The sequence below is a fragment of the Symphalangus syndactylus genome, chromosome 7 (genome assembly GCF_028878055.3).
Source record: "Symphalangus syndactylus isolate Jambi chromosome 7, NHGRI_mSymSyn1-v2.1_pri, whole genome shotgun sequence".
NCBI classification, from domain to species: domain Eukaryota; kingdom Metazoa; phylum Chordata; class Mammalia; order Primates; family Hylobatidae; genus Symphalangus; species Symphalangus syndactylus.
The window spans coordinates 14,935,796-14,945,292 of record NC_072429.2 but is presented as its reverse complement, the minus strand read 5'-3'; the positions used below and the strand labels follow the sequence as shown (position 1 = coordinate 14,945,292).

General features: G+C 41.9%; 1 protein-coding gene across 6 annotated transcripts; it reads left to right on the top strand.

Moving 5' to 3' along the window:
- Window positions 1-359: 359 nt before the first annotated feature.
- On the top strand, window positions 360-8,956 carry SMIM23 (small integral membrane protein 23). Of its 6 annotated transcripts, none has more exons than XM_055284753.2 (6): window positions 374-528; window positions 3,530-3,581; window positions 3,782-3,849; window positions 4,095-4,290; window positions 4,467-4,597; window positions 8,928-8,956. In XM_055284753.2, the coding sequence occupies exons 1-5, from the start codon at window positions 424-426 to the stop codon at window positions 4,502-4,504; spliced, it is 459 nt and encodes a 152-aa protein (XP_055140728.1). In that variant the 5' UTR covers window positions 374-423; the 3' UTR covers window positions 4,505-4,597; window positions 8,928-8,956. The 6 variants fall into 6 exon arrangements, with proteins under 6 accessions (XP_055140733.1, XP_055140728.1, XP_055140727.1 ...); XM_055284752.2 differs by having other exon boundaries at window positions 4,095-4,303; XM_055284756.2 differs by lacking the exon at window positions 8,928-8,956 and having other exon boundaries at window positions 4,095-4,303; window positions 4,403-4,498.
- Window positions 8,957-9,497: the final 541 nt, after the last annotated feature.

Below are 9,497 nucleotides of genomic sequence, written 5' to 3'. Positions count from 1 at the left end.
TGCCCAGGCTAGTCTCGAACTTCTGGACTCAAGCAATCCTCCAGCTTCAGCCTCCCAAAGTGCTAGGGATTACAGGTGTAAGCCACTGCACGCAACCTATTGTTTTTATATTTTAGAATTGGCATTTTTATTAAAATCTTGCAAATATAGAAGAAAATAATCAGAAAAATCATCATCCTGAAACATAATCTTTTGATGCATTTCTTCCTGATCTTTGTTTTCTACACTCATATGAAAAATAAAAATGAGGAAAGGGACTAAAAATCAGGGTAGTGGGACGGTGGGAACCTTGCTGTCCCCACCTTCTGTGACATCAGAACTCAATGTTTGCAGAATGCCTAGTGACCACAGAGAGGGGAAGGGTCCCCTTCTGCCTGTTGAGTGAGGGGATCTTGGTCCACCCTGGCAGCCAAATCTGAGGCCATGGCAACCCAGCAAGTGGACAGCAGAAGGCAGGTGGCAGCAGAGCGGGTGGCAGCCCAGCTGCTTGAACGGAGAAGGGGCAGCCACCTTGATGACAAGAAGCAGGTGAGGCCAGGCCAGGTACATGCTGCTTTCCTCCCATCTGGGCTCCTTTTGCCACTCCAGACAGACTAGAAGGCCCTTGAAGCCCGGAATGAGTCTTAGACCCAACCGTCCCTGGATCCCACTAGGTGGAGCACAGCTTAGGGGCTTAGGCACTTCTTGCCGGGGCTGTCAGTGACACTGTCTTATTAAATTCTCAGCACTACCAGCAGAAGGTATGTTCCAGGAGGACTGGGCTTTTTGTTTAGTTCCCCGCTGAATCCCTAGTGCCTAGCATGGTGCTTAGTGCCTAGTAGATGCTGAATGAATGAATGAACTGATAATACTCCTGAATTGCAGCGCTCCTGGAGGATTCATTCTCAGCGCTGAAATTCAAAACTCATATGGGATTTCGTCAAAATGGAAAACATTAATGCTTGCTGCACACAGCCTGGTGCATCCACACCCCATCTCTTAGATGCTATCAACCTCATTCACAGAGGGTAATCTGAGGCCCAGAAAGGCAAAAGGGCCATACAACTGGGACATATCAGGATTTGAAAACACATCCATCTGATTTTAGAACCCCCTGAAACAAGGTTCATCACATAGCAGTGATTCTGATTTGGGTCATCATAACTGAGTTTTCTGTGTTCTTGAATTTCATGTAAATGGAATCATACCATGTATACCTTTGTGTCTGACTTCTTTCTCTAATCATTGTGTCTGTGAAACTCAACCAGTTGTTGCTATGTAACGTATTTTTTTTTTAAGTTAATAATAATGTAGTTGCTTGTATTATAAAGAAAATTTTCTGGGGAAGAGAAAAATCTTTCATCTTCCGTGTTTAGTACTGGGTCTAAATGTTACTTCACATACTTGGGTGTGTAAGAAATTTATTCTTTCTTTAAGGCAAACTAAATCTGACTCAGCCAAAATCTAATGAGTTTGGGAAAAATTCAATGTCAGTCAATATGCACACACACACAAACACACACACACATTTGAAAAACAAGAAAACTTTAAAAGCCATGGTTAAAATTTCCACGTTAGCAGAAAAAGAAGAATTAAACTCAATAGTATAAAGAAATAAATAATAAAGACAAAATCAGAAATTAATGAAATATAAAGCAAACAAAATTAATAACCATTTTTAACTGGTAAAATTAAATTAAAAATTGGAAAACTTTTAAATAGACTAAACAAAAAACATACGCAGAAAGAAAACACAAATTACCAATATCAAGAATGAAAGAGGTCTCTTGTTTCCTCTCTTGACCTCTTTTCTTTATATATATTTTTAAAAAGAATGAAAGAGGATTATTATGACTCTTACAGGCATTAAAAGAATATTAAGGTAATATTAGGAACAATTTGATGCCAATACATTTAACTTAGGTGAAATGGACAAATCTTCCTTGGCAGTACGACTTACAAAATTGACTCAAGAAGAAATAGTCTTAGTAACTACAGGTCCAAAAGTTTTCACCAATAAATTTTATCAATCATTTGAGATGAAAATAATACCAATCTTACACAAATTATTTCATAAAATAGAGGAGGAGGGAGTTCTCACCAATTCATTTTAAGGGGGCAACAAAAGCTTGATACCAAAACTTGACAAATGTATAGAAAAAAAATTTTTTTTTTTCGTGACGGAATCTTGCTGTCACCCAGACTGGAGTGCAGTGGCACAATCTTGGCTCACTGCAACCTTCGCCTCCCAGGCTCAAGCAATGCTCCTGCCTCAGCCTCCCGAGTAGCTGGAATTACAGGCGCCGGCCACCACGGCCAGCCAATTTTTGCATTTTTTAGTAGAGATGGGGTTTCGCCATGTTAGCCGGGCTGGTTTCGAATTCCTGATCTCAAGTGATCACCTCGGCCTCCCAAAGTGTTAGGATTACGGGCATGCGCCACCATGCCCGGCCTAGAAAAAATTTTAAACCAATCTCTTCTTAATGTAGATGTAAGAAATCTCAACAAAATAGTAGCTTATCAAATCACACGATATATAAAAAGGTTAGCTAATGCATCATGAACAACTAGAGTTTACTGAAGAAACTCATTTGGCTCAATATTTGAAACACAATTAATGCAATTTACCACAAAAATGGAGACACATATAGTTGCCCAGTGGGTACAGAAAAGTCATTGGTGGTTTCTTATAAAATTAAACATACATTTACCATATTATAAACCAGCATTTGCATTTCTGAATATTAACCCAAGAGAAACGTGAACATATGTTCACACAAGGATTTGTATATGAGTGTTCATAGCACTTTTATTCATAATAGCCCCAAACTGAAAACAACCCAAAAGTCCATCAACAGATAAAGAGACTGATTGTGCAATATTCTATGTTCATATAAAATAAATACTCATCAATAAAATACACAATATATTCATCAATAAAATTGAGCACAAAAAATGGAGGCATTTCAAAAATGCTATCTTAAGCAAAAGAAACTAAATGCAAAAGCACACACACTGTGTAATTCCACTTATACAAGGTTATGGAACAGGCAAAACTACTCAAAGTGACAGAAAACAGATTAATAGTTCTCTCCAGGCAGGGCAGGGGTGAGGATGGAATTGACTGCAAAAGGAAACTTTCTCAGATGACGGAAATGCTCTACATCTTGATTGGGGTGATAGTCTACAGGTATAGACATTCATCAAAACTCATCAGACTCACCAGACTATACATTTTAAATGTGTGCGTTTTATTATATGTAAATCATACCACAATGAAGTTGATTCCTTTTCAAGATCAATTAAAATGAAAAATGTTTACATGAGAGAAATCGCAAATTGAACATCAGTAAGTTGCCGTGTTATCTATTTCTTCAAAGTTTGGGAGTTTTGTAGTAAGCAAGTGTGACGTAGATAACTAGAACAAAAGTTAAACTCAAAAAACTGTCTTCTAAGCATTCCCATGTCTGGCCCTTTGTGATGGAAGCAGGGGGACCTGGAGAGGATTCATCCTCATGTTCTTCCTCCTCCTCCTCTTCTTGCATCCTAGACGTTGTTGGCATTGCTGATCTTGGTGCTGTACTTGAGCACAGGGATATCGGGTGAGCATTCTAGAATCTGAGAAAGAAGGAACCAAATCCACACGAAGCTTGGTGGAGTATTCCAGAGATGGTTTTATGTTAAGGGGACCTCCATAACCCACCTTCTCCCACTGACCCTTCATCACACTGGGATAACTAACCATGTTTATTTCAATTAGTGCTCATTTGCTCTTAAGAGGTGATGTTTGTGCCTGTTTCAGGAAGCAGTTGGAAGGTGTCAGAAAGGATCAGAGAATGTAACTGCTACCAGAATCTTGTAGTTTCCCAGGTAACATATCCAGCAAGGTACTGAGGTGAGGCAATCTGGGAAGGCTTTCCAGAGGAGGTGTCATTGGCAACATGGGTCATGAAAGATAAGTAGTAGCTGGCCAAGTGTAGAAGGTGGGAACAGGTACTACGAGTACAATGAGTAGCATGTGCAAAGGCCCAGGGATATTTTTGAAACCAGTGGGGGCGGGGAGGAGGGTCCTATCTGAGAAAGCACAAGATGCCATTTCTGTGTCTGCCTTCCAGGGGCTTGAATATCAGACCGACGAGCCCTCAGAAGAACCGATAAAGACCATGAGGAACTGGCTGAAGGAGAACTTGCATGTCTTCTTGGAGAAGTTAGAGGAAGAGGTGCAAGAGCTGGAGCAGCTGGTGCGGGACCTGGAGCTGTGGCTGGATGCTCTTCTGGGAGAGCCGCAGCAGGAGGAGCGCTGCTCGACACGTAAAAGTCACTTGTGAGGGGTGGGCCTGGGGCCTGGGGAGAGCACAAAGGTGGGGAGGGGTTGCCAGGGATTTCTCTAAGCAGCGCAGAGCTCTGACTCTTGAAGTTCCAGGGAGGCAAGAAAATAAAGTAGTTGGGAAATGAAGTCCGCTGTTCACATTCATGAATGCTGACAGAAACGGCCTTGGCGGAACACCAGAGCCCGGCGAGATAGTCTCCCTGGCACCATGACGTGGCCCCCTGGAACCAACACAGGCTTCAGAGCCAGCCATGGGTTCAGGACTCTTCTACTTTCTTGAGATGTTGTGTAAGTTTCCTTAACCTGAGACTCAGTTTCCTCACATATAAAAATCAGGGAAACACACTTTGCCTTATAGGAAGACAATGTATCTAGGGTGTGTATACAGAGTGTGACTGGCACATAGCGGGTGTCAGATAAATAGCTCTTCCTTTCTCACATGTTCCTTCCTCCCTGGAGTGTGGTAAGAGGATACTAGCTCTGGCTAAGTGTGTGGCTATTACGCGGCATTCAACCCTCTGACTCTGCTGGTGGAAGTAAACATTCCTAAAATCTCTATTTGGTGATAGCTATCAAATTTACATATGCATTTTCTCTTTGACCCAACAATCTGCTTCAAGGAATTTATCCCACAGCTACATTTGCCCACACATGAAATTACATGTGTATAAGATTATTCACCTCAGCTTTGTTTGCAATAGCGAAAAAATGGAAGCAACCCAAATGATACCAGCAGGGCTCTGGTTATATAAGTCATGATACAGCCAGACAATGAACAATCATGTAGCTATAAAAGAGAATGAGGAAGATTTCTACTATGGTGTGAATATGGGTGATCCCCAAAATCATATATTGGAACCTAATACTCAATGTGACAGAGTTAACAGCTGGAGCCTTTAGGAGGTGATTAGGTCATGAGGATTCTCCCCTCATTAGTGAGGTTACTGCCATTATATTAATAATATAAGCTTGTTAGTGCCATTATATTAATAATAGAGGCTTGAGGAGCCTCTTTGCCCCTTCCACCATGTGAGGACACAGCTAGAAGTTCCCTTTTATGAGGAACAAGTGCTCACCAGACACTGAATCTGCTGGTGCCTTGACCTTGGACTTCCCAGCCTCCAGAACAGTGAGTAATAAACGTCTATTATTTACAAATTATGCAGTCTAAGGTGTTTTGTTATAACTGCCCACAGGGACTGATACTTTCCTTCTGCTAAAATGGGAAAGCCTGAAAGATATGTAGTTAAGTGAAAAAAATTAAGGTGTAGGCCAGGCACAGTGGCTCACACCTGTAATCCCAGCACTTTGGGAGTCCAAGGCAGGCAAATCACTTGAGGTCAGGAGTTCAAGACCAGCCTGGCCAACATGGTGAAACCCCGTCTCTACCAAAAATACAAAAAATTAGCCCAGCATGGTGGCATGCACCTGTAATCCCAGTTACTAGGGAGGCTGAGACAGGAGAATTGCTTGAACCCAGGAGGCAGAGGCTGCAGTGAGCTGAGATTGTGCCACCGCATTCCAGCCTAGGCGACAGAGTGAGACTCCATCTCAAAAAAAAAAAAATTAAGGTGCAAAAAGGGAGCAGAAGATAAAAATATATATTTTGTTGTTGATATTGATGATGATAATGATGTTATTAAATATGCATAAAAACTCTAGAAGGATACAAGCCTGCCTGGGAGTGAGGGGATTTGAAACTGGGAGATGTGTAACAAGGATGGGAGAAAACTTTTCAGCATATATTTTTCATACCTTCTTGTTTTCAAACTATGTGCATGTTTTGCTTATTCAAATATTCTTAAAAAACAAAGCTCTATTTTGCTTGCAGACGTGGCCTGGAATATATGTATATAAGCAAAAATAACAGTATCACTATGATGAAATTATGAGTGAATTAATTTTAAAAAATAGTTCCAAAAGAAAACCCTTCTCTTTTGATTAACTTATTTTGATTAAACAATGATCATTTTTTATCCGGGATTTCCCCTTTTTCCCATTACCTCCAGGAAACTTATAGTTGTTCATTAGTGGAATTTTATCAGCCTCATTGTTTTGGGTTATTTATTTTCCCCTTTCTATGACTTTTTTGTTTTCTATTCTGATGGAGCTATTATACATGTACCAATTATTAGAACCACCTCAAATCTTTGGATAGTCATGAGGGTTTCAATTACACTAATCTCAGAGGACATCTGACTTACAGGGGATGGCACAGCAATTTGTTTGCCAGGAGGGATTAATCAATTGCCATTTGGGATAGAAAAAGTCTTTGCAAATTATGATCCCAATTTTCCACTTTGAATATTTGGCAGGGGGTCGGGACCAGAATCTATTTTTTTACATTTCCAGCTATTTCACCAAGAGTTCTACGGGAAGGGTCTGATTGATATTTGCTTGCATTTATAGTTACATATTGCCATAGAGTAGTTATGTATGTTTATATTATATTTATATATTATATATACTTATATGTTTATATTATATATGATATATTTATAAATATATTGATAAAATATATATTTTATATATGTATACAAAATTGGGGGATACATTTTTAAAAAAAAGAAAATGAGGCCACGTGCAGTGGTTCCCACCTGTAATCCCAGCACTTTGGGAGGCCAAGGCGGGCAGATGACTTGAGGTCAGAAGTTCGAGACCAGCCTGGCCAACATGGTGAAACCCCATCTCTACTAAAAACACAAAAAATAGCCAGGCATCATAGCACATGCCTATAGTGCCAGCTACTTGGGAGGCTGAGGCAGGAGACTCTCCTGAACCCGGGAGGCAGAGGTTGCAGTGAGCTGAGATCTCGCCATTGCACTCCAGCCTCGGTGACAGAGTGAGACTCTGCCTCAAAAAAAAAAAAAAGAAAAGAAAATGGAGCTTAGACCTCTGAGGAGTTAAAGCACCTCTGTCGGTATTAGAATCTTTGAGAGGAGCTAGCTATTTGGACACCTCCCCTGTCCCCCCAGTGCTGATGTGGGCCCCCAACCCATTGATGGTGGCTACTTTTGGTGTGTTGTCTTGTGAGCCCGTAAAGAACAGGGAGTCACTTGGGATAACTCAAGCAATAAGGGCTTACTGTGGTGTTACAAAGGAGCCAGAATCTCCCCCCAAATCCAGGAACATACCAGGAGCTGGGATTGCGGAGACTGAAACAGGGAGGTCTTTGAGAGTTCAGGGTGGCTCCAGCGCCCAGCTGCAGGAATCCTGGAGCTTTCCCCTAGCACACCACCTTTACATTGCCATTCTCCAGTGTTGGCTTCCTTTGTGTGTCTGCTCCATCTCTTCCTGCTTCCAAGCTTTGTATCTCTTCTTCAACTTGGCGCTTCCGCTTCTAATTCATTATAACTCTGATTTGTCCCTACCCCATGTGGCCACTCCCACCTACTTTCCAACTTCTACTGACTGTGAGATTCTGTCCACATTCCCCAAGTCAAATCCCAGGAGGAGTGGGTGGGATATGGCTGACCCATCTCATTGGCTGGGGCCTCTTGTGCCAAGCCAGGCTCTACATGGCAGCCTGCCTTTGGGATGACATTGGGGAGATCACCACGATGCAATCAGCAGTGGCAGGAGGGAGAGGGGAGGCGCAAGTGATCCAGAACAGAGCTACCTCAAACAGGAAGCAGTCTGGGGCCATTTCCCTCCAAGGGACTCAGGGTTGCACTAAGATGCCTTGACACGTCACCCAGGGTGGTCATCAATGTAGCAGAGAGTATACTTCCGTGTCCTGAGAGTCAATACCAGGGCAGCAGAATTGCATGAGACAGACACTCAGAGGTCAGACCCTGGGAAGATTCCAGACCTGTGCTGGGGACACTGTGAAGGGAGGCAGATGAAAACAATTGCCAAGAATGAGGTGGGAGGTGCTTGGCCACCAGAGTCCCCATAGGTGAGTGGGCCAGCCTGCCTCAAAAGCACAAAATAATAATTGGGGGATATTTCACTCCCTGTTTTCCATTCCTGAGTGTGAAAAAATACAAATTACACACTTAAAAGGAAGCATATTACTGCCTTCATGACTTTGAAGTCTGTTATAATTTGAATGGGGTTAGCAAAATGTTGCCCCGTAGACCTATTAAGAAGCTCACTTTCATATCGACAAAGTAGATTTCCCTTTGGGAGATACAATGTCCTTTGCTTGAGGAGGCCACTATTCACAGCTCCTTCCATTCAATCAAGAAATATTTATTGGGCCATGCATGTGCCAGCTGCCGGGAATGAGAAGTTTATAGGTTAATGGGGGGAACAGATAAAAAACAAGTAGAAAAGTCAAGACAAGGTGATTTCAGAGGATAACAAACAAGACCACTTAGCAAGCACTGCAGTTTTCCAGGTGAAAAACGGAGGCTTGGCATACACTGCTAGGCTGGAACTGGCAAGAAACCCAGAGACTCAGGGTGTAGTAAGTTTAATCCACCCAGCCAGGGAGTTGGGTCTAGACAGCTACTCGCCAGGCCTTGGGACTTCTGCGCCAAGATTTCAGGTTCTGACCCAGGTAGCTCACGAGAGTACAATGGAAGAGACAGGCTTGGTCTTGTTACAGGGAAAGTGGCCAGTTGGGAAAATGTCATGAAGATCCAATTATCTGCATTTCTTTTCTTTGTTTCAGGCACCTGGAGCATGAGGTCAGCATCAGAGATCATTAAAAATGTTTAATTAATTTTAATTGATGGCCATCTCCCCCATCTCTCTTTTACTTCATGGGCATATTGGGCAACCTTCCTCATACTCCCTCAGGTTCTCCTATTTTGCTTACATTGGTTTATTCCAGATTTTTCTTTTGTTTGTATTTTTTTATTGGTTTCGATCAGCTCCTTTTTTCTTCCTTTAACGTGTATAATGAGAAAACAGCCACAACCATTCTGGTTATTCACGTTTTAAAGATAAGAATCTGATACTCTAGACAAAAACTGGATGTGGTAAAGACTACCTGTGTGTCAGCATGTGTATTTCTTAAGAACATAAGGCTTATTTGGAAGAAATAATAAAATCGTGATAGCTGACATTTAGAGGATGCTTCCCTCATCACTGTTTTAGGGTTTGGTCAAGTGCTGTTGCTTTTTCTAGATTATGAGGCAGAAACTGAGGCACAGAGAGATTGCATCACGGTTAACATCACATGCTCAGTAAGTGGGGAGCCAGGATTCTAACCTGTCTGGCCTCAGAGCCCTCACTTTAA